Source organism: Pan paniscus, chromosome X, assembly GCF_029289425.2.
Source record: "Pan paniscus chromosome X, NHGRI_mPanPan1-v2.0_pri, whole genome shotgun sequence".
Lineage (NCBI taxonomy): Eukaryota > Metazoa > Chordata > Mammalia > Primates > Hominidae > Pan > Pan paniscus.
Window position 1 is genome coordinate 57,717,186 of NC_073272.2, and position 26,114 is coordinate 57,743,299.

Below are 26,114 nucleotides of genomic sequence, written 5' to 3' on the forward strand. Positions count from 1 at the left end.
TACAAAAGAAGTAATTGAAATATTGTCATCTTCCCTGTGTTCTTCCTCATTTGGCATCTATCACTTTCCATTTTACTTATTTGTTTGCCTGTATCACAAGAGTTTGGGCATTATTCACAACTGAATTGTAAATTCCTGAAAAATAATACTCTATCTTAATTTTTTTATGTATGCCTCCAGAGAACTTAACACAGTGCTAGTAGTTGTCTTGCAACAGATAATTTGATGAACAAACAAACTTGAAAATTTGTCCAAGAGAGAATTCAAATGCTATAATCTTCCATTTTATTTTATTTTTAAAATAAGTTCAGAATTCAGAAAGGTATAAATTAAGTCTCTCTTCCACCACTATCCCCCAACCACTAGTTTTCCTCCCAGAGGTATATCTGTTTTAGTTTGTAATCAGGAATGATCAAGGAAAATTATGTGGCCTCTAAAGCAGGCTGATAATGTTTTGCATAAATCGGAAAGGCCAAGGGGTGGAAATGACTAGGAAGCAGATTTCAGCTTACTGTAAAAGAGTATCTACCCTTGAAATCTGATGCCCTGTACTAAATGTAGGAGGCTGAAAAACAACATACTACTAAGCATCAAGTTGCTGAGACTCTGCACTGGTCTTCTGAATACAAATATTATTATTGACTAGTGGTTAATTGTGGTAATGATAAGTGTTCATAATCTTATTTTGAGATGTGATATCCATTCCATATATGAAGGGAGAGCCAAACAAACAAACCAAAAAAAGGAAACAAACAAAAAAGGAAATAAAATTCCTCGTGTGAGAGTTTGCTGAGATAAAGGCAGTGGTAACATCAAAGGATGGTTTGAAGGAGCTTTGAATAGTCCCCATAATATCATCAGTCCATCAGAGCCACTCTAAATAAACAGGATAAATTTTTGGCCCAATGGTGTCTGTATTAGTTCGTTTTCATGCTGCTGATAAAGACATACTCGAGACTGGGAAGAAAAAGAGGTTTAATTGGACTTACAGTTCCACATAGCTGGGGAGGCCTCAGAATCATGGTGGGAGGCAAAAGGCACTTCTTACATGGTGGCAGCAAGAGAAAAGGAAGAAAGAATAGCGGAAAGCCCTGATAAACCCATCAGATCTCATGAGACTTATTCACTATCATGAGAATAGCAGGGGAAAACTGGCCACCATGATTCAATTAACTCCTCCTGGGTCCCTCCCACAACATGTGGAAATTCTGAGAGATACAATTGAAGTTGAGATTTGGGTGGGGGCACAGCCAAACCACATCAGTATCCAAAATGGGGGGCTTACTAAACCTTAGGGGGCACATATAAAACAATTGGAGTGCAAGAAGAAAGTATCAAAATTTGTATTTTCTTACCCTTAAAAATTGACAGGTAATATTGTATGTTTTAATCATCTATAGCATGATGTTTTGAAGTACATATGCATTGTGGAATGGTTAAATCTAGCTAAATAATAAATGCATTACCTCATTATCATTTTTGTGGTGAGAGCACTTAATGTCCATTCTCTTTACAATTTTAATAAATAAAATGTATCATCATTAACTATACTTGCCTTGCTATACAATAGATCTCTTGAAATGTATTCCTCCTATCTAGCTATAATTATGTATCCTTTGACCAATATCTCCCCATCCCCCTCCCCACTAGCCACCCCAGCCTCTGGTAACTACCATTCTACTCTACTTGCATGAGATTAACTTTTTTAGATTCCACATATGAGTGAGATCATGCACTATTTGTCCTTCTGTGCCTGGCATATTTCACTTAACATAATGTCCTCCAGGTTCATCTATGCTCTCACAAATGGCAGGATTTTATTCTTTGTTATAACTGAATAATATTATATTGTATATATATGTGTCACATTTCATTTATTCATTCATTTGTTGATAGATATTTTAGGTTGGTTCCACATCTTGGCTGTTGTGAATAATGCTGCACTAAACAGGGATGCAGATATCTTTTGGGCATGTGATTTTATTTCCTTTGGATATATACCCAGAAGGGAGATTGCCAGATCATACGGTAGTTCTAATTTTAAGTTTTTGAGGAACCTCCATACTATTTTCCATAAAGGCTATAACTAGTTTGCATTCCCATCAACAGTGTGTAAGTGTTCCCTTTTCTCCACATACTCACCAGCACTTACTGTCTTTTGTCTTTTCGATAATAGTCACTCTAACTTAAGTGAGATGACATACTACTTTTTGTTTGTTTTCTTATAATGTATACAAAATTGTAGGATACTGATACATGTATATCACATACATGCACAAACATGCACACCTCAAGATACATGCTTAAAACTTTTTAGTGAATGATATGCAAAGTATAGAGACAACTCTTTTAACCAAATACTTGTTCCCCACCTTATCACCACCCCCAAGTTTCTTCTCTATAGAAATTTTGAAGGTTTCACTGGATCTAGGAGACTGTTGACCACCTGATTGAGTTTTTAGGAATTAGAAACATCAGGGGTTGATAATAAGGAATATTTGACAGCTTCTCCCAACATAGGTGGAAAGGAAGGTTGTATCAAGCACCTACTAGGTGGTAGGTATACGTTTCATCTCATTGACTTATTTCTGTTTAGGAGCACAAAGGCCAAGGTGGATGTTCTCACATCTGGACTAATCCTAGAATTTGATTTTAGGACAGCCAGGAGCTATTCAGTGAGTTCAATTCAACACACACACACACACGTTGAAACTAACTTTTCAGCAGACCCTGTCCTGGTAGCTGGAGATAGAAAGATGAATCATACCTAGACCACATCCTAGAGACACTCTCATTTGATACCACTCATAGTGGTATCAGAACTCTTCATACTACTCTTACTTTAAAGGCATTTCTGTTCCCTGCTATGCAAAAAAAAAAAATAAAATGTTATTCTCTTCCTTCCATGCAAATACACTTCTTTCATCTTGTTTTTTATTTCTTTATTTTTCTATCTTGCTGCCACTTCTTAAGGTGGGACAAACTCGGAATCCTGAAAATGATTAAAGAGGCACATGCATCTTCAGCTCACACTGCTCCCTTTCTTTGCTTTTAGTGAAAGTTGACCCCACCTCCATGTCTCCACTGGAAATTCCAAGTGACAGTGAGGAGAGTACAATTGAGAGTGGATCCTCAGCCTTGCAGAGTCTGCAGGGACTACAGCAAGAGTGAGTACTTTTTGTCTTCAAGTCTGTCTTTGTGTATGTGTGTGTGTGTGTGTGTGTGTGTGTACATTTGCACATATGTATAGGTGGAACTAATGATCAGACACAAGAGTAAGAATTTGAGGACAAGAAATATAGGGAGACTGCCTTTCCAGTGAAAGTATATGAGTTTGTGTGCACACATGTGCATGTACATGCATGCTATGGTAGAGCTATGTTCTAACTGTAGATCATCAATTTTTCTTTTGAAAAATCTTCAAATTTCCCATAAAGTGTAGTTATGTACTGTTTCTCTCTGTAAGTTTAAAACAGCTTTGTCTTTCAATATTGAAACTAATTGGAAGTAGTTGGCTTGTGTTTAGCAACAACTGTTGTATGAAAAACAAATTTCTTTAAGCAGGAAAATGAAACTTATTGAAGTGAAATGCTCACACTGTTTGGGAACACAACCACTGAAGGAAACACTACCACCTCCCATGCTTTCTCTGAGCACCTACTGAGGGACCTGTACCTACTGAGCAGAATGGCCTAGTTGACAGAATTGTTTTTACTATTCCAATTATTTCTTTTTGGGGGGACCTAGCATTAAATTCACGTAAATTAAAAGCCAATATGATGTGGCACCAATGAATGTAAATTCATTTTTTTAGCCTTCACTTTAAAGTCACTGTTTGGCTTTATCTCTATTTCTTTGATCAGACCAGCAGCAATGGCCCAAATGCAGGGAGAAGAGTCGCTTGACTTGAAGAGAAGACGGATTCACCAATGTGACTTTGCAGGATGCAGCAAAGTGTACACCAAAAGCTCTCACCTGAAAGCTCACCGCAGAATCCATACAGGTCTGCCCACTCCCATCTCACCCCCAACACACACACACACACACACACACACACACACACACACACACACACACACACACGAGAGAGAGAGAGAGAGAGAGAGAGAGGGGCAGAGAGAGAGAGAGAAAATTTCTGAGAGACAGAGAATGAAGTCCTGAAACAAAGACTGATGCATTTATACTCATGGGCACAGGCTCCATTCATGGTTTTTATCCCTATTTCTTGTCCCTACTCTAAGGCAGATTTTATAAAACTGGCCTAGGAAAACACTAAACTAAATCTGGTGTCTTAATAGTCATCATTCCCAGTGAGCCCTGTGGGTCTTTCTAATTGCGGAGTCAACACTTAAGCAAAGATTAAGGCATTACTCCCTTCCTTACTACCAGGGTCTCACAAGTTTTGCTAAGCATGGAAAAGCACAAGAACAATTTAAACTATGTGAAATTAAAGCAGGTTGTAATCCACTAACCATTAACGTGTCTTTGTTCACATTAAAAAAAAAAGGTGCACATAAATAAATAAAGCAGACCTGGTAGTGATCCTGTCAAACCGAACAGCACATACCTGATTTGAAGAAGGAGAGCTGCCACTCAAATCCATGTAGTCAGCCATCAATATTCTTAGGTTCCACATCCGTGGATTCAACCAACCACAAATCAAAAATATTTTTTAAACAACAAAAATAACAATACAACAATAAAAAAATACAAATTTTAAAATACAGTATAACAACTACTTACATAGCATTTACATGGTATTAGGTAACATAAGTACATCTAGAGATGACTTAAAATATAGGAGAGAATGTGTATAGATTATATGCAAATGCTATGTTATTTTATATCAGGGACTTAAGCATCCATGAATTTCGTTATCCACCTGATGGGTGGGGTTGGGAATGTAGGTGGCTCTGAAATCAATCCCCCATGGATACTGAGGGACGACTGTATTAGTAAATTTAATTGTTAAAGCAAAGCAAAAAAAAAAAAAAAATCCAGATTATTATGTGAAATGTCCTTGATTTTGAATGTTGGCATCTAGTTCAAAAATTTTTTATAACCCCAGGAATTCAAAGAAACCTGCCTAGAAGCCAGATGCAGCTTGTCATTTATCAATGTGTGCCCTTTGCCTTGGAGACTCCTTCTCCATAGTGGTCTCCAAGCTCAGAATTGGGACTTAGACACCTTGGACAAGGAGGAAGCCCTCCTTTCTTGTAAACATCTGCTATGTTACATTTGCTGTGTTAGAATTTGTGTAGAAGGACCCAGAGCCCTAGTTGTTTTGCCTAGAGGCTATGAACAGGTGAGTGATTTCCAGGCTGCATTATTCAAACATTCCCATGACACTATTATTATTTAGTGATGTATTTGTTTGCTTCTCTTCCATGGGAGATGGATGCTGACTATATATATATTCCATATATTCCAAGTCTCCAATTAAGCTGCTGTGGGATCTGATATGTCTTCCTACCTCTTTGATCTTAGGTTCCTCAACCGTAAGATGAGGGGTTTGGACTAGGTAATCCCACTTGACTATTTTAATCTGGAACTCTATGGATTGAATTTCAATGTAACCTATTGTGCGGCTACCTTCTAGGAGGTCCCAAGTGTAGGCAGGTTGGAAATTACTTTATGATATACTAAAAGTCTGCCTGTCTTTCCTATGTCACCTCTCGACTCTTAAACTGAGATAACAGATACAATTTACTTTTATTTACTTTTCAGATTTCAGTACTATTTTTCTCCCTAGTGGTGTAAGCTTCCCATATGAAGGGAAAAAATGGCCCTAAAATATCCACAATTCTTAGCTTTGAGTGTTATAGGTGAATGCCTTACCTGATAAGAGATCATGACAGCCAGATGGCTGATGAATGGAGACAACTGATGTCTACATGAATCTCACTACATTTTTTTTTTTGAGACAGTTTTGCTCTGTTGCCCAGGCTGGAGTTTAGCCTGGCATGATCTCGGATCACTGCAACCTCTGCCTCCTGGGTTCAAGTGATTCTCATGTCTCAGCCACCCGAGTAGCTGGGATTACAGGCATGTGCCACCTTGCCCAGCTAATTTTTCTATTTTTAGTAGAGATGGGGTTCCACCATGTTGGCCAGGCTGGTTTCAAACTCCTGACTTCAAGTCATCTGCCTGCCTGGACCTCCCAGAGTGTTGGGATTACAGATATGAGTCACTGCCCCAACCTCACTTTGTTTAGATTCGGAATTGTTCTTATTCTACTCAGTTTTTAGGATTGACCCATACCTTTGCCATGGGTATGTGACCATAGGAATACTCACTTGAAGGCATTTCACAGAAACATTTAATTTGCCCCAACTGCTTGACTTACAATAGGCTTAGTTGCTTTAGGAAATAACGTGGCATTTCTGTAAGTGCCCTCATTCCTGCAGTATTGTAATAGGCCTTTCCTCACTACAATTCATTCTCCACACAGTAGCCAGAGGATTTTCATCTGTTTGCTTTTGTTTTGTTTTGTTTAAATATAAATAAGATTATATAACATCTGCTACTTAAAATCTTCCAAGGACTTCCCATCACACTCTGAATGAAATCCAAATAGAGTATCCTAAAAGGCCCTACAGGATCTTGTCTCTTATTAATTTTATCTCATGACATTTCTTATCCTTTTGATCTCAATTTGAATGTCTTCTGCCCAGAAAAATCTTCCCTAAACCTATCTTAAGCAGCGTCCACTCTCAAATATCCGTATAAGAAAACCCTACTTAATTTCTTGATAGAGTTTTCTTTTCTTTATTTTAAAATTTTTAATAATACATATTTTAACCCAATATATCACAAATACTATCACTTTACAACCTAATCAGTACGAACAATTATTTTTATTTTATTCTCATATTTTGTGGGTACGTAGTAGGTTTATATATTTATGAGTTACATGAGATATTTTGATACAGGAATGCAATGTGTAATAGTCAAATCAGAGTAAAGGGGTGTATCTGTCCCCTTAAGCATGGGGCATCCTTTGTGTTACAAACAAGCTAATTATACTCTTTTAGTTATTTTAAAATGTACAATTAAATGATTTTTTTTACTATAATGAAGCTGTTGTGCTATCAAATGTTAGGCCTTATTCATTCTCTCTATTTTTTGTACCCATTAACCATCCCCACTGCCCCCCGACTCGCTGACATCCCACCATCCTTCCCTGCCTCTGGTAACCATCCTTTTACCTCTATCTATGTAAGTTCAATTATTTTAATTTTTAGCTACCACAAATAAGTGACAACATGTGAAGTTTGTCATTTTGTGCCTGGCTTATTTCACTTAACATAATGACCTCCAGTTTTATCCACATTGTTGCAAATGATAGGATCTCATTCTCCATGTGTGACCTTTGCCTTGGAGACTCCTTCTCCTTAGTGGTCTCCAAGCTCAGAATTGGGACTTAGACACCTTAGACAAAGAGGAAGCCCTCCTTTCTTGTAAACATCTGCTATGTTACATCTGCTGTGTTAGAATTTGTGTAGAAGGACCCAGAGCCCTAGTTGTTTTGCCCAGAGGCTATGAACAGGTGAGTGATAAATGTCTTTTTAGCTCTTTTGCCCATATGCACCACATTTTCTTTATCCATTCATCTGTTGATGGACACCAGTTACTTCCAAATTCTGGCTATTGTGAATACTGCTGCAATAAACATGAGAGTGCAGATATCTCATTGATATACTGATTTCCTTTCTTTTGGATATATAACCAGCAGTGGGATTACTGGATCTTATGATAGCTCTACTTTGTTTTCTGAGAAACCTCCAAATTGTTCTCTATAGTGATTGTACTAATTTATATTCCCACCAACAGTATATGAGGGTTCCCTTTTTTCCACATTCTCACCAGCATTTGTTATTACCTGTATTTTGGATAAAAGCCATTTTAACTGAGGTGAGATGTTATCTCATTGTAGTTTTGATTTACGTTTCTCTGATTATCAGTGATGTTGAGCACCTTTTCATATGCCTGTTTATCTTCTTTTGATAAATGTCTTTTCAGCTTTTTTGCCCATTTTTAAATTGGATTATTAGATTTTTCTCCTATAGAGTTTTTTGAACTCTTTGTATGTTCTGATTATGAATCCCTTGTTGATGGGTAGTTTGCAGGTATTTTCTCCCATTCTGTGAGTTGTCTCTTCACTTTGTTGATTGTTTCCTTTGCTGTGCAGAAGATTTTTTTAACTTTATGGCACCCCATTTGTCCATTTTTGCTTTTATTGCCTATGCTTGTGGCGTATTGCTCAACAAATCTTTGCCCAGTTCAATGTCCTGGAGACTTTCCCCAATATTTTCTTGTAATAGTTTCAGATCTTAGACATAAGCCTTTAATCCATTTTGATTTGATGTTTGTATATGGTGAGATATAGGGTTCTAGTTTATTCTTTTACCTGTGATATCCAGTTTTCTCAGCACCCTTTATTGAAGAGACAGTCCATTCCCCAATGTATGATCTCAGCACCTGTGTCTAAAATGAGTTCACTATAAATGCATAGATTTATCTCTGGGTTCTCTATTCTGTTCCACTGATCTGTGTGTCTGTTATATGCCAGCAGCACACTATTTTGATTACTATACCTCTGTAGTATAATGTAAAGTCACATAATGTGATTCCTTCAGTTTTATTATTTTTGCTTAAGATAGCTTTGGTTATTCTGGGTTTTTGTGGTTCCATGTAAATTTTGGGGTTTTTTTTCTATTTATGCAGAGGAATGTCGTTAATATTTTGATAGAGATTGCATTAATATTGTAGATTGCTTTGAGTAGTACAAACATTTTAACAAAATGTATTCTTCCAATCCATGAACATGGAATATCTTTCCTTTCGTTTCTGTCTTCAGTTTCTATCATCAATGTTTTATAGTATATATTATAGAGATCATTTATTTTCTTGTTTATGTTAATTCCTAGGTATTTCATTTTATTTGGAGCCATTGTAAATGCGATTATTTCTTGATTTATTTTTCAGAATGTTCATCTGTTGGCATGTAGAAATGTTTTGGATTTTGTATGTCAGTTTTTTATCCTATAACTTTACTAATTTTTTTTAATCAATTCTAATAGCTCTTTTTCTGGAGGCTTTAGGTTTTTCCAAATATAAGATTATATCTTCTGCAAACAAGGATAATTTGTCTTTTTCCTTTCCAATTTGGATGCCCTTTAATTCTTTTCTCATCTGACTCCTCTAGGTAGGACTTCCTGTACCATGCTGAATAAAGGTGAAATTGGGCATCCTTGTCATGTTCCCAATCTTAGAGGAAAGTATTTCAGTTTTTCCCCATTTAGTATGATACTTATGGGTCAGTAATTAATGACTTTTATTATGTTGAAGTATGTTTCTCCTACACCCAGTCTTCTGAGGATTTTTATTATGAAAAGATGTTGAATTTTATCAAATACTTTTTCAGCATCAATTGAAATGACCAAATGGTTTTTATCTTTCATTCTGTTGATATGATGTATCACATTAATTGATTTGCATATGCTGAACCATCCCCACATCTGTGGGATAAATCCCATTTGGACATGATGAATTATCTTTTTAATGTGTTGCTAGTATTTTGTTGAGGATTTTTGCATCAATATTCATCAGTGATATTGGCCTATAGTTTTCATTTTTTGATGTGTCTTTGTCTGGTTTTGGTATCAGGGTAATACTGGCCTCATAGAATGAGTTTGGAGTATTTCTTCCTGTTCTATTTTTCAAAATAGTTTCAGTAGAATTGATATGAGCTAATCTTTAAATATTTGTTAGAATTCGACAGTGAAGCCATCAGGTCCTGGGCTTTCCTTCCTGGGAGACCTGCCCCCCGCCCCTGCACCTCGCCCCCGAAACCAAGTCTCACTCTGTTGCCCAGGCTGGAGTGCAGTGGCATGATCTCAGCTCACTGCAACCTCCACCTTCTGGGAGAGTTTTAATTATGGCTTTTGTCTCATTACTTGTTGGTTAGTCTGTTCAGGTTTTGGATTTCTTCCTGATTCTGTGTTTTTCCTTGTCCTTAATATTACCAGTGAGTTGTGTACCTTCAGATGATTTCTTATTGCTCATTAATGTCCTTTTCTTTCTGATTGAAGTACTCCCTTTAGCATTTCTTGTAGGATGAGCATGGTATTGATGAAATCCCTCAGCTTTTGTTCATCTGGGAAAGTCTTTATTTCTCCTTCATGTTTGAAGGATATTTTCACCAGATATACTATTCTAGGGCAAAAGTTTTTTTCCCTTCAGCATCTTAAATATGTCATGCCACTCTCTACTGGCCTTTAAGGTTTGTACTAAAAAGTCTCGTCAAAGATATTGGAACTCCAGCGTATGTTATTTCTTTCTTTTCTCTTGCTTCTTTTAGGATCCTTTCTTTATCCTTGACCTTTGGGAGTTTAATTATTAAATGCTTTGAGGTGGTCTTCTTTGGGTTAAATTTGCTTGGTGTTCTATAACCTTCTTGTACTTGGATATTGATATCTTTCCCTAGGTTGGGAAGTTCTGTGTTATTATCCCTTTGAATATTTCTACCCCTATCTCTTTATCTACTTGCTCTTTAAGGCCAATAACTCTTAGATTTGCCTTTTTGAGGCTATTTTCTAGATCCTATAGTTGTTGCTTCATTGTTTTTTATTCTTTTGTCTCCTCTCTATGCATTTTCAAATAGGCTGTCTTCAAGCTCACTAATTTTTTCTTCTGCTTTATCCTATTTAATTGTTTCAATCTCTTTGTTAACTTACGGGATTCTGAATTCCTTCTCTGTATTATCTTGAGTTTCTTTGAGTCTCCTCAAAACATATTTTGAATTCTCTTTCTGAATGGTCACATATCTCTCCAGGATTGGTCCCTGGTGCCTTATGTGGTTCATTTGGTTTGGTCATGTTTTCCTGGATCGTCTTGATGCTTGTAGGTATTCATTAGCGTCTGGGCATTGAAGAGTTAGGTATTTATTGTAGTCTTCACAGTCTGGGTTGGTTTGTATCCATCCTTCTCAGGAAGTCTTTCCACATATTCAAAGGGATTGGGTGTTGTGATCTAAGCCATCTCTGCATTAGGGGACACCCCAAGCCCAGAAGCCCTATGGTTCTTGCAGACTTGTAGAGGTTCCACTTTGATGTTCTTGAATAAGATCCAGAAGAATTTTCTGGATTACCAAGCAGAGACTCTTGTTCTTTTCTTTTACTTTATCCCAGACAAACAGTCTCTCTCTCTGTTCTGAGCCACCTAGACCTGAGAGTGGGTTGACACAAGCATCCCTGTGGCCACCACCACTCGGACGTGCTAGGTCAGGCCTTAAACTAATACAGCACTGGATTTCAGCCAAGAACCGCTGTAACCACTACCTGGCTATTGCCAATGTTCACTCAAGGCCCTGGGTCTCTACAATCACCCGTTGGTGAAGCAAGCCGTACTTATGTCTTTTCCTTCAGGGCAGTGAGTTCTCCTAGGCCCTTGGTAGGTCCAGAGATGCCATCTGGAAGCCAGGAACTCTAGTCAAAAACCTTAGAAGTCCACCTGGTGATCTATTGTACTGTGGCTGAACTGGCACTCAAACCATGAGACACAGTTCTTCCCAGTCTTCCCTTCACTTTCCACAGCCAGAGGAGCCTCACCCCTTGGCTACCACTACCATAGGCTTACAGGGAGTACTTCCAGGCTACTGCTGATGTTCCCATAAGGCCCAAGGCCTCTTTATTCAGCTTATCGTGAATGCTGCTTGGCCTGGGACTCACGCTTGAGGGCAGTGGGCTCCCCTCTGGCCCTGGGCAGATCCAGAAATGCCATGCAAGAGCATAATCCTGGAACTGGAGACCCCAATATCCTGCTTGTGCTCTATCCTTCTGTGGCCAATTGGTATCTAAGGCGCAAGACAAAGTCCCCTTTACTTTTCTTTCCACCTTTCCTAAGCTGGAGTGTCTCCCCATAGCCATCACAGCTTGGGAATGTGCTGAGTCTCATCTGAAGCCAGCAAGTCTCAGAGTCTCATCCTAGGCCCATGGTGTACTACCTAAGTTTTGCTACTGGTTATTCGGGGACCAAGGGCTCTTTAGTCAGTAGGTGATGCGTCCTGCCAGAACTGGGTTCTTCTCTTCAAGGCAACAGCTTCCCCTGTGGCCCAGGGTGTGTCTAGAAATGTCATCCATGAGCTAGGTCCTGGAAAAGAAGCCTCACGACTCTGAATGATGCCCTATCCTACTGTGGCTAAGCTTGTATCCAAGATGCAAAACAAAGTCCTTTTTACTCTGGCCTCACCTCTCCTCAAGTGGAAGGAAGGGGTCTCTTTTGAAGCTGTGAGCTGTGCATCCTAGGGTTGGGGAAGGGGTGGTGCAACCACTGTCTTATCTGATCCAGCTGATATCTTAATATATCATATGCTCCCCGCAAGTCCACTGGCTCTGAGCCCAGTTCATCACTAGGACTCACCTAAGACTTGAAGTCCTTGTGGCCTATACTGCCTTTCAAGTTAATTCAAGGCCCCAGAGCACTTTATCTCATAGTGGTGAGTCTTCCCAGAATTCAAGTTCTGACTTCTGGGATGGGCGATTCCCCTCTGGCTCTGACTGGTTTAAATATTCCCTCCATGGGTGAGAGTCAGCAGAGTTCAGCATAGTTTTGCTTTCTGCTGTGACAAGGCAGCACTGAATTTAATGCAGTGTCTCACAAGTGCTGTACTATCCCTGTCTGAAGCACACAGATTCTCTCTCCACACCATGTAGGCACTGCAGAAGGATGGGTGAGGGGTGGTGTTGGTGATTCAAGACTCTTTCCTACCCTCTTTCAGTGCTTCTTTTAACAATATGAAGTTAAAACCAGGTACTGTGAGTGGTCATCTGATTTTTCGTTCTTTTTTTTTATTATTATACTTTAAGTTTAGGGTACATGTTTACAACTTTCATTCTTATGAAGGTCCTTTTTTGTGTAGATAGTTGTGAAATTGGTGTTCTTGTTGGGGCATGATTGGTAGAACATTCTATTTGGCCCCCTTGCTCTGCCCCTCTTCTCCATTTATTTTTCAATTGTGTAAGTTTAAAGGGTACAAGTGCAGTTTTGTTACATGGATATGATACATAGTGATGAAGTCTGAACTTTTAGTGTAACTAAGGAAGTTTTTTAAAGTAGGGAGAATAACGATCATATGAGAAGTAGCAAGCTATGTAAAAAGCGTGGCAAAAGACTATTCTTGGCTAGTCAGAGTACAAAACTAGTGAGATGGGAATAAGCTTGTCTTGTTCTAATAACTGATACTAGTTCAGCTTAGCTAGGACATATTGAGCGCAGCAGTGGGTGGAGAAAGCATTGAGGTGCAAGAGTGGAAGGGAAGATCAGTTAAGAGGCTAATGAAGCAATCCAGGCAAAAAATGATGACAGCTCAACTAGTATGTTGCCAGTGGAGATGGAGAGAAGGAGGTACATTGATGATTAAGTGGATGTTGGTGACTCTAAGGTTTCTGTTTTGGGTGACTGGGTGAATGGAGGTGCCATTTATAGAGCTAGAGAATTTGCCAATAGTTACACAGGTGGTAAATGGGTAAAGCCCCATAGGATTAGACATTTGTACCTAACCTAGGTATACTTTTCTCTATTGCTAGTATTCCACAGGTTCCCTGGGACTGAGGCAGGTACAGAAATGCCTGATTCATTGCCCTCCAAAGATTGTGATTCATTGTTAAGGGTCCTAGAGAGTGCCGTCTCTGTCTTTGGTAGATATTCTTCCAGCAGAGAGCCATAAGACTCTTTGCTTATCTGCAAAGACCAGGCATGCAGTGCAGCACTTCATCTCCCCTGAGTTTGCAATCATACAAAGCAGGAAACACAGATATAACAGTTCTTGTTAAACATACTGTGTTCATACTGTCAAGTCCCAGTATATTTACAATGGCATCACCCATTTTCCCAGGCTCCAAATGTATCATTGATTCTTACCATTATCTTTTTTTTCCCCCAAGTCAGAGTCTCACTCTGTTTCCAATGCTGGAGTGCAGTAGCACAATCTCGACTCACTGCAGCCTTGCTCTCCCAGGCTCGAGCAATTCTCCCACCTTAACCTCTGGAGTAGCTGGGACTACAGGCACATGCCACCACACCTGGCTAATTTTGTTTATTTTTTTGTAGAAATGAGGTCTCACTATGTTGCCCAGGTTGGTCTCAAACTTCTGGACTCAAGTGATCCTCCTGCCTCAGCTTCCCAAAGTGGTTGGGATTATAGGCATGAGCCATTAATATTCTCTTATGTCTTGAGTTATTTGTTTTTAAAGTTCTATTATTTCTTTCTAATTTTGAATAGCCTTTTTATTCATAATGGCTAAGACTATGTATTGTGAAACTAGTGTCTTGATTTGACATCTCAATCAGCTACTCACTGCTGAAAGTTGCTTCGCCCCTCTTTACCTAAATTTCCCAATCTTGGAATTTTAATAGTGTAAAATACTTAAAATAGTATCCAGCATATAGTGAATACTCAATAAATGCTAGGTTTTATTAATGTTTTTCTTTCAATTCCAATCTCGCTGTCACCTCCTTAGGTTTTGTTCTTATATTTATTATTGATTCCTTCATCAATTCAATGAAAAATTAATTTGAGCTTTATATGCCAGACAAATAGATCACCCCAGTAGGCTCCTAGTCATTGTAGTCCACCTTATACAGCATGGGTAAATAATTTTAATGTACAACTTTGACCAAGTCATTCTTGAGTTAAACAGACTAACTTTTAGACTAACTTTTAGTCTGTTTTATTATTGTTTTAAAGTTCTCTATTGTCAATACATCCCCATTATTGCTCACACCTAGGACAGACTGCTCTCACACACACCCCCTTGGGTATATCATTGCCTTTTATGCTTAAGTCCAAATTCTCTTTTTAAAAATAATCCCAAGTTTTTCATGTCTTTTATAATAAGGATCATCTAATAATACTCTTGTAAGGATGTTCCATGCTCCAAGACAGCTGACCCTATATGTACCATTCACTGCACTGCCTTGCCAAGACCTTGCCACCAGCTGCCTGGGTTGCTTTCTTCATCTAAAACCTGCCCATACCTCCATATTTGTGCCTTCACAGTAACCCAGAGGTTATTAACTAGCCTTGGAACTTATATCACACTTACTTATTTTTTTGAAACAGTCTTGCTCTGTCGCCCAGGCTGGAGTGCAGTGGTGTGATCTCAGCTCACTGCAACCTCTGCCTCCCGGGTTCAAGCAATTCTCATGCCTCAGCCTCCCAAGTAGCGGGACTACAGGTGTGCACCACCACACCCGGCTAATTTTTGTGTTTTTAGTAGAGACGGGGTTTCACTATGTTGGCCAGGCTGGTCTCGAACTCCTGACCTCAAGTGATCCATGTGCCTCAGCCTCCCAAAGTGCTGGGATTACAGGCATGAGCCACCGCACCTGCCATGTCACACTTACTATCTTTGTCACATAGTTAATATATATGCTTTATATTATGAATTCTTTCTCTGCATATATACTTTGTTCTTTAATTCAAATGATAAGTTGATGGAGATTACAAGTTGTGTTGTATGATGTTCATTGGCACAAACAGGAGCTTGTTCAATGATAATACAAGGGTAAATGCTTTTGAAATAGGAAAATGGGCCTCACTGCTGAATTCCTTTACAATAATTTGTGTGTTCTAGAAATGAGCTCTGATCACCACAGGGTGTCACTGCCTTACAAGTCAAATTTTCCTCAATTGGTTGAGGTGTATATAGGAATTCTCAGAAGACATTCTTGAGAGATCACAACAAAATGTATAGATAGCAGTGTAGCCATTGGGAGATGTGGAGATGCTATAAAATCACATAGAACAAAATGTGAAAATTTAATTTACACACTCTAAACATCCCCTGAAATCCTATTCTTCTTCCCTCTGTTAACAATTTGTTGTAAAGCCTTCCAGATCTTTCCTCCTTGGAGAGAGAGAGACAGAGAAGGACAGGCACAAGATTTAGAAAACATAAATGAGATCCTACTCTCCGTGAGCATGTGTGTGTGTGGTTGTTCAGTATCTTTTTTGATTTGATAACATTTCATTTGCCATCTTTTTTGTCTCATTACATCCAGCTTTATCTCATTCTTCTTAGCAGCTAATGCAGCTATTTCTGAATATTGAAATGATCAGTAATTGATGTCTTTAATCTTTGAAATGTTTGCCTTGGTATAGTCCAAAGCTGTGATTCAGACTGGATTTCATTCTGTTGCTCATTATGTGAACACTATACAGTTAATTAGCAAACACTTGGGAGGGTTGGTAGGTGGTGTGTAGTAAGTTGGAAAACAGTTTATGCAAGCCAGATTGCCACCAGAATTTAGAACAGCATAAAATTAAATGCCCTAGGTAATTTACAGGGAGTAAAGGGGAAAAGACCGAGAGAAAGAGACTGTTAGAATACCAATGCATTTTTGTGTCTGCATTATTGTTTGTTTCGGATTGTAAACTAATACATGCTCATTGTAGAAGATGGGAAACAGAATAATGTATTAAGAAGAAAGCAAACATTACCCTAATCCTACAACCCAGACTTATCCACAGTTAATATTTATTGTTGCTCATATAGCTTATTTCCTTTTTCAAAATTTTTATTATATGATACAACATTATGATTTTAAAGCATTTAAAACAGTACAAAAGGGTATAAAGTAAAAATGAAAAGTTCTCTTCCCACCATCCCTGGTCCTCACTTTCCACAAAGTCATTCACTGTTAACAGTTTCTCTCATAATGTACATTTAAGTGTATTGATATTGGCTTTATTATGAGTACACAAATGTATGGTGTGTGATCTATATACCATAATGGGGTCATACTGCGTTAATTTTTTTAGACTACTTTTTTTCCATTTAGCTTTCTATCTTGAGCATACATATCCTATATATAATTCAAATACAACCCAAAGATTCTGGGCATGGAGCTATTTCAAAAAGTTTGACCTGACACTGCCCCCCATGCCATTACATGCCCTTGAGTTTCTAACCTTACACAAAAGACCTGTAGCCTTAGCTGAGGGCCCTTTCCAGTGAATCACACATTCATCCTGTGTATATATGGCTCTATTTTATTTTATTTTATTTATTTTTTTGAGACAGGTCTCGCTCTCTCCTAGGCTGGAGTGCAGTGGCGCAATCTCGGCTCACTGCAATCTCCGCTTCCCGGGTTCACGCCATTCTCCTGCCTCAGCCTCCTGGGTAGCTGGAACTACAGGCGCCCTCCACGACGCCCAGCTTATTTTTTGCATTTTTAGTAGAGACAGTGTTTCACCGTGTTAGCCAGGATGTTCTCAATATCCTGATCTCATGATCCGTCCGCCTCTGCCTCTCAAAGTGCTGGGATTACAGGCGTGAGCCACCGCACCGGACCATATGGCTCTATTTTAGACTGTTTGGTAGGAGATATTAGAGGAACGGATATTATGAAGTGCCAAAGACCTGAGTTTAGATCCCAGTTGTATTGGTTGCTAGCTATCTTTTAAAAAGAAAATGTTTTGAACAACTTTGTGATATATTTTTATCCTTTAGAGATGAGAAAACAGAGACCAAGCCAGGGAGAAGTGATTATGTAAGATCACACAGCTAGTTTGTAGTAGAGCCGGATCACACAAAGGCCTATTTGAACAAGAGGCTATGTGCTTCCCACTCTAACATCTTGGACTTTCTTTAGAACTCCTGTAGGTAACAATGTATTGTATTATTGAAAATCAATGAGAGAGTAGATTTCAAGTGTTCTTACCACAAAAAAAGATAAGTATATAGGTAATATGTATGTTAATTAACTCGACTTAGCCATTCCACAATGTATATACATCTCAAAACATCATGTTGTACATTTATACAGTGCTTCTCAATCAATTAATTAACTTAAAAGATTTACAGGCATATGCCTTCAAGGTTATTGCCTAACCTTTTCACTAAAGCCTTGATACGAGTTATGTATTCTATTATCTTTCTAGTATCCGATCATCCTCTCTCTGATTCTCTTTTTTTTGTCACATTCCCTTTTTAGGAGAGAAGCCTTATAAATGCACCTGGGATGGCTGCTCCTGGAAATTTGCTCGCTCAGATGAGCTCACTCGCCATTTCCGCAAGCACACAGGCATCAAGCCTTTTCGGTGCACAGACTGCAACCGCAGCTTTTCTCGTTCTGACCACCTGTCCCTGCATCGCCGTCGCCATGACACCATGTGAGCCGCACAGGTCACACTAGAGAAGCTGCGCTGGTATCTTTCCTGGTCGTGTGCTGAGGTTGGGACAATTTTTTCCTCTTTGACTTCAGCTTGCATATGGGGTTGAAGCAGCCCACTGAGCCAAGTTGAGGAGACTGGAGGAAAAGAGAGCTGGTCTCCCGTGGGGCTCTTCATATTCTACCTTCACTTCTCCACTGTCCAGACCCGTTTTTTTCAACCTCCACATGGGTTGAATTCCAGTGTGGCACCCATGGCTGCCTTCCTATCCCCCCCTGCTCTGAAATAGGACATTTTTCCTACAGTAACAAAACAGGAATCAAACTCAAGGCTGTGAACAAACATACGCTGCTTTATTCTTTCCAATTTTTCTCTTGTTTTCTAGAACTCTTATCCATATGTTTTTTAAATAAGTACCTAAAAGTGGTTTGATAGTGTCCTAAACGACTTTTTTAACTTCCTAAATGGAAAGAGCATAACAATGTAGTTGATTGGTGAGATTTACAGGGATTTGGTTTCTGAGTTTGAGGCACATTCCCAGTGAATAAGCTGAGTCCCATACCACACTCAAAAGGTTTTAATAAATCTAATCCTATTTCTTCTTAAAGTTTGGTTTTCAGACAGTGCTGGTGCTTCTGCTTCTTAAGTTCATCAGGGGAATGAGGAGTTCTTGTCCTTCTCCTCCTCTTTTTTTTCTTTTCCACTTTCTCCTTCAGGATTAAAGATTTTGCTGCACAATTGTTATTTGTTAGGTTAAATTTGGACAAATATTCAAAGCACACATAGACATATAAGTAAGGAGAAAAATGTTCCAGGAGAGTAGGTTGGGCAGTGACAGGAACAAACAGACCTAGGATGATCCTGAGAACAAATAGAGGGGTTCCTTTACTTGGATAGGATATCAAAAGTGCTGTTAATCACAAACCTCATTCAAATGGCAGGCTGTCGAGACAGTGTCTTGAGGGGCTGGCTGTACTGTTTATTTTTTCGTTTACACAAAGAAGCAATTGAGTATATTGCATGATGAGAAATCACACACTAGGGGCATGTTATACAGAAGTAAGGGGTTGGAAAAACGGAATGTTGTTCACTCCATGGAATTATTGGCATTCATTCCTGTGTTTCAAATGAAACATAGATGCTTTTCATGAAAACTGACCTACAAAAAGCAATTTGATGTTCTGCAACTGCTATGAAAACCTAAGCCATTTATTTTAGCTGATAGCAGATTGCATAATATACTCATTTAGCTGCCCAATCAGATTGTTTTATAATATTACCTGGGGTACAAAATCCTCTGTTCCTGGCCCTGGACCACAGATCTACCTCCACATGGCATATTTCCTTTCTGGGGTCAGGGGTTGGGGAGGGGGCTTTGCATCACTTGAATTTAGACTCAGCCTCTCTTTAAAAGATTGTCTTTATATTGAACACCTTTTTCTTTTCAACCCTGCTTGAATACTTTAGGTTACTATTTCCTGAGGCTGTCCATTCTCACTATATTGTAGAATTCTAGCACCAAGAAGGGATCCCGTTAACCATCTAGTCCTATCCATCCCTCATATTTTACAGATGAGACAAATACAGGTCAAATTTTTTTCTCCAGATGTTTCTTTGAGCCCTTATACACCTGCACGCTTATTCTCCTGGGGATCACATAATTTTATTTATTTATTTTTTGAGAGACGGTTTCACTCCATCACCCAGGCTGGAGTGCAGTGGCGTAATCTCGGCTCACTGCAACCTCCGCCTCCTGGGTTCAAGTGATTCTCCTGCCTCAGCCTCCCAAATAGCTTGGATTACAGGTGCGTGCCACCACACCTAGCTAAGTTTTGTATTATTAGTAGAGATGGGGTTTCGCCATGTTGGCCAGGCTGGTCTCAAACTCCTGACCTCAAGTGGTCCCCCCACCTCGGCTTCCCAAAGTGCTGGGATCACAGGTGTGAGTCACCACACCTGGCCAGGATCACATTATTAAACCAAATTAAAGTTTATGTGATTGGTTGCAATATTTGTCTAATTTTATATGTTATTCTTCAGGAAAACTTTAGAACTCAAAAATCATTTACAGCTGATTAAATAGCAAGTAAAATGTACTTGTGGTCATTGCCGTATAACATTAGGCACACGCTTCTAACACTTCTATAATATCTAGATTTTATTTACCTCATTTTAACTTGCAATGTCTGTCTATCTCATGAACTCTCCATAAATCCAAGAACTGCCTGTAGTTTTCAAAATGACATGTGGGTTTTTACTGTTATCATTGTTATTTCGATAGGGCTTTTTCCTGATTTTGGGTATACAAGTTCCAAACTTGCATAATAATTGCTAACGCACTAGGCGATATCTAGGGCCAGTCTGTTAAACGGGACCTCTAATGTAGCTGTAAGACAGGTTGGTAAAGATGAACTAACATAAGTTTAAGCTAATAATTCAGTAGTTGATGCAGTATTTCACAGTAGAGCCCGAGCTTACTCATTTTTTTCAAAATTTGGATCCTGATACTCCTTTTTCAGAGTTCAGAACTGAACTGCTCCCCTAAGACCTCAGAATCTTTTGCATTGAGACATATGATCTATTTATAAATAAAGGTTATCAAATATCTTGTTGAACTAATTAGGTTGATCAAATTAGGATCCCAAATATTGGGGTCCCTGACATCTGAGCCTTTATCTAAAAATGTTTCTGTAACATAATGACAGCCTTTATGTTTGTTAATTGACTATAGTAAAGAAGCAATTTTAAGCCTATTCTCATTTCCCTCTCCCCTACAAAAAATGATAAAAGCTTTCCAATTACTTACATATGCTCTAACAAGTGTCTCAGGATTCATTAACAGCATTTTATAGAGTACAGTAATTCAAATATAGCACAGTACAGAGTTTACCAAAAACACATAAAACTTTGCTAGATAGACAGTGAGGTGGAAAGGAACTAAAATGTATCTCTCTTGAATAGCATTTGGGGTTCAATTGAATTTGTTGTGTTTACAACAGCAAAGCACCGTTAGCCTGGACAGTTGCTTATGGCATCGATAGGGTTGGATAATATTCTGGGATTTGTTGCAGCAGAATTCCTCTATCTGATGATCAGCAGTTGAACATAAACTTCATAATTATAGTAAAATTTAGGAAAAACTATGAGTGTGAAGAGTATGAACTGATTGGGTAGATTAGGCAGAGTGCATTATGGGCAAGACAAAGGTTTTCGATATTAACTTCTTTTAAAATAAACTTTTTATTTTCAAACAGTTTCAGTTTTACAGAAAAAATGTGAAGCTAATACAGAGAGGTCTCATTTACCCCACACCCAGTTTCTCCTGTTATTAACATCTCACATTAATATGTGGTATATTTGTTACAATTAATGAAACACATTGATATGTTAATATTATTAAATGAAGTCCATACTTTATTCAGGTTTCTTTAGTTTTTACCTAAGATCCTTTTTAAAGAATTGTTTCGGCCAGGCACTGTGGCTCACACCTGTAATCCCAGCACTTTGGGAGGCCAAGACGGGCGGATCACGAAGTCAGGAGTTCGAGACCAGCCTGGACAACATGGTGAAACCACGTCTCTATTAAAAATACAAAAAATTAGCCAGGCGTAGTGGTGGGTGCCTGTAATCCCAGCTACTTGAGAGGCTGAGGCAAGAGAATTGCTTGAACCTGGGAGGCGGAGGTTGCAGTGAGCTGAGATCATGCCACTTCACTCCAGCCTGGGTGACAGAGAGACACACTCGATCTCAAAAAAAAAAAAAATTGTTTCAGCATCTTGTTCAGGATTCCACATTACATCTAGTAGTCATATCTCCTTAGGATCCTTTTGATTGTGACAGTTTCTCAGACTTTCCTTGTTTTCAGTGACCTTGACACTTTTGAGAGAGATTTTCCTTAACTGGGATTTGTCAGTTGTCTTTCTCATGATTAGACTGAGGTTATGAGTTTTTGAAAGTAGGACCACGGAGAAGAAGTGCCATTTTCATCACATCATACAGGCATACTTTGGAGACAATGCAGATTTGGTTCCAGATCACTGCAATGAAGCAAATATTACAATAAAGCAAGTCACACAAATTTTTTGGTTTCCCAGTGCATATAAAATTTTATGTTTACACTGTCCTGTAGTCTGGTAAATGTGCAATAGCATTATGTCTAAAAAACAATGTACATACCTTATTTTAAAATACTTTATTGCTAACATGTTACTGGCACAAACACGAAGTGAGCACATGCTGTTGGAAAAATGGTGCCAATAGACTTGTTGGTCACAGGGTTGCCACAAACTTTTAATTTGTAAAAAATGCAATATCAGCAAAGTGCAATAAAGTGAAGCACAATAAAACGAGGTATGCCTGTATTTACATGACTCATCACTGTTGTTTAACCTTGATCACCTGGCTGAAATAGTTGTTGTCAGGTTTCTCCCCTGTACTCTTTTTTCCTCCCCTCCATACTGTACTCTCTGAAAGGAAATCACTATGTGCAGCCCATGCTTCTGGAGTGGTAAGTTATATGCCACACCCTTCAGAGCATGTATCTTACATAAATTATTTGGAATTATTCTCTAAGGGAGATTGTCTCTTCTCCCCCATTTATTTATTTATGCAATATTTATATCAGCATGGACTCATGGGTATTTATTTTATACTTCGAGTTATAATCTAATACTACTACTTTATTTTATTGCTCGAATTGTTCCAGCTTTGGCCATTGGGAGCTCTTTTGGGTGATTCTCAAGTTCTTTTGACACACCCCCATCATTTTTTTTTAGCATGTCCTTACTTTCTGCCACTGCAAGATGTTCCAGGCTCATCTTGTATATTTTGTGGCCTACTCCTATAATCAGCCATTTCTTCAAGAAGTCCTGGTTTCTTTTACTGGAAAATTGTATTAGAAACCAATATCTGGGCATTAGGTATGTTCATTGTTACTGGGCTATTGTTGCTTCTAGGGCATCTCAGCTAACAGCAAGGAAACATATGTGTGTATACTATCCTATGTATATGCACATTCTATAAATATTTCTATATGTAATCACCCAGATTTTTATTTAGCTAAACATGAGTTCATATTGATGTTTTCAACTCTAACCTGTTACCACATGAATCATTCTAGCTTCTTCCTGTTAGTTACATGAAGCCTCCCACACTAATACTGAGAAACCTGATTCTCAACCTCTGTCATCTATTTGCTTAATTTTTCAAATTCAGTGTGCACATATAGCAGTATCTGAATTGTTAACCTGTATACCCATGGGAAACAACTTTATCAACTACAGCGCAGTGTGTATGTACATAAAAATAGTAATATTTTTAGAACTCCAACAGCTCTTTGAAACAAAGTGGTCTGCAAAATTCTGGAATTAGGGATTTCTGTGATCTGAGTTCCAAGATTCTGGGGTCTATCCTGCCCCCAAAAAGTTTTCTCATGAACCAAACCATCAAGAATGTACCTAACCTTAAATAAGCCAAGGGAACTTACTGATGCTCCACAGTTTGCTAATTCTTGTATGAGGTACTGTAGAGGGATGGATACAGAAGGAACTGGGTGGGCCAAATTTAAATAAACACATAGCACTATCTTTTCTCACTGTTAAATATGGCTCTCTGACAACAGTGATGCTACCCTGAGTTACCTCTCTTCTGTATTTTCCCAGATCTCACTTGGTTGACCTTAGGCAAGTCATATCACCTCTCTGTGCCTCAATTAATCCATTTGCAAAATGGGGATCTCAATATCTACCTCACAGGAATGTTGTGAGGCTTCTCATAAATTGATTTTGGCAAAAATGATGAAAGATCTTTAAGTGAACAACCAAGTATTATAACCATTGTTATAATGATAGTTATAGTACCTTATATTTACCCTATGTAAAAGAGAAGATTAGGCTTCCTAGGTGATAAACAGATAAATTTGAGTAAGAAGGATAATTAAAGAGTGGCCACTGGAAGCAATATTATTTATTCTCTTACTTTCACTTTCCCTATATCTTCTTTGTTACTAACAACACGATTATCATCTGTTTCCATACTTGAAATGTATTAGGACCTAAAGGAAGAGGTAGGCAAAATTCATTGCTTCAGAAGCTGTATTCCTCCCCCTTTGTAACTCTGCTTGGACCACATTCCATGTCACATTCTCAGAAGCACAAAGGCAATTTTCCAGAGCCCTTTAAGCTTTGGCCAGTTCAGTTTTACCACTTATATTTTCTCTTTCCCAACTTACTTTACTCTGAATAGTATAGGTAGGAGGAGGGAAGTTGGGTAGGGTGGTTGGGGGTGGGAGTGGGTTGGAAGAGGATGGGATTTATACCAGTGGCAGGATATTTCTTTGTTTTCCAAACACTGGTTTTAATTTCCATTTCCTTTTCTGGTGTTGGGGTGGGGTCAGGGGAAGAGATACTATTTTGTTAACTGTTAAAAGCTCTCCTTCCTTTCCTAGAGTCGCTACAAGTAGCTGTGTTGGACATTACTTTATAACTATGCTGTATGCCGTGCTGTTTTCATTGTATCACAGAATTAAAAGGGGAAGAGAGTTCCTAGTGGTGTCCATCCCTGTTTTTTGACAGGCAGTCACACAGGTGAGCAGTGCCAGAAACTGGTTCTCTTTTTTGTGTTGGGGAAAGGAGCCTGCAGTGAAAGGATCAGTTGGATTTTTTGTCATTGTTAGTTTGTTTAAATAAATTATAAGACAGTATATTAAGCTTTATTCTCTGTAACTCTTATGTTTGTGCCCCATTATTTTAGTGCTTTAGAGCAACACCTTGTTTTTCCTCTATTTTATACTAGTTCTTGCTCCAGAGGCATGGCTTTGAGGCTAGAATCATGAGCAATCTCTCATAAACAAGTCTGTTATGCACCTGGAGATACTCAAGATTTGCCTTTGTTAGCATGGCCACTTAGAGATTACTCTGTTCTACTTCAGAGACCCTCCACTATGGCATCCATGCAGGGTGTGTGCTTGGGGACTAAGCAATCTTGTTCAGTTTAATTATTGTACTTTTTTATTAATAAAAAGATCTTAAACTTCAGAAATCATGGCTATTTTCTTGACTTTGTCTCCAATCTCTGTTTCTTCAGCATGACAAGAGTAGATCACTTTTTTCCCCCTAGCTGGGTAAAGTTGTGATGAAGCTACTATGTAGTATCATGGGATAAAAAATGAAGCCAGGTTGTCTTAAACATGACAGTTTCTCTGTTTAATCATATAAGGTCCTCCCCATTTTGGGTAATCTATTCAGCCGTGTCCCTGAATGGAGCTTCATGAAGGCTTTGTGCTCCTTTTGTGTATTTCCTACAAAGGATTTGATAAGAGTTTGTTGGATACAGATTCAGTTGGCTAGATTTTGTTGCTCAGCTCTGTTCTCCTCACTATTTTGTTTGTGTTTTCCTAAGATGTAAGGAGGGAAAGGAGGGTGTTTGGACAGCTTTAAACCTCAAAGCCACCGCAGTAAAAATTCTAGCCCTGAGTGAAGATGTCGAAGTTGCCTGACCTTTCAGAGAAACTCTGGGAGAAAAATAGAAAGAGGGAAATTCTGTGCTGGAGATTGAGGCCAAGAGCAGGAAGAACAAATTGAAAAGTGACTGTTCCTGGGCTGCCAGAATGAGATTTTCACAACAAATGACAAAAATAGGAAATCTCATCATTTTTTTTACTCATTTCTTTATTCTAAGAGCCAATGTCATCCCTTTCGGCTATAGGCGTTCTCAATTCAATGCTACCAGTATTGACTAAAAACCTACCAATAATCCAGTCTCCTTTCTGGTTGCTATGGAGATGAATAAAACCCAGCTCCTGCTCTAAAGAAATTCACTCCCTAGTGGAAGAGACCAGCATGTGAAGAAACACAGTAGTTTTTTAAGTGTTATCTTGGAGATATGTTTAATATTTCCAAAGACTAAAAACATGTGAACAATGAAAGATACCATAAAC

General features: G+C 38.6%; 1 protein-coding gene across 11 annotated transcripts in view; it reads left to right on the forward strand.

Moving 5' to 3' along the window:
* The window catches only part of KLF8 (KLF transcription factor 8), a 59,717-nt gene extending 34,505 nt beyond the window's left edge, over window positions 1–25,212 (forward strand). For 6 of the 11 annotated variants that reach the window (XM_063601937.1, XM_055106787.1, XM_008959537.3 and 3 more), the window contains 3 exons: window positions 3,056–3,167; window positions 3,864–4,003; window positions 18,001–25,212. In XM_063601937.1, the coding sequence (XP_063458007.1) occupies window positions 3,056–3,167; window positions 3,864–4,003; window positions 18,001–18,182 (434 nt within the window). In that variant the 3' untranslated portion in view covers window positions 18,183–25,212. The remainder of the gene's footprint in view (window positions 1–3,055; window positions 3,168–3,863; window positions 4,004–18,000) is intronic. The other 5 variants (XM_055106788.2, XM_063601938.1, XM_057301183.1 and 2 more) reach the window with 3 other exon arrangements.
* The last annotated feature ends 902 nt before the right edge of the window (window positions 25,213–26,114 follow it).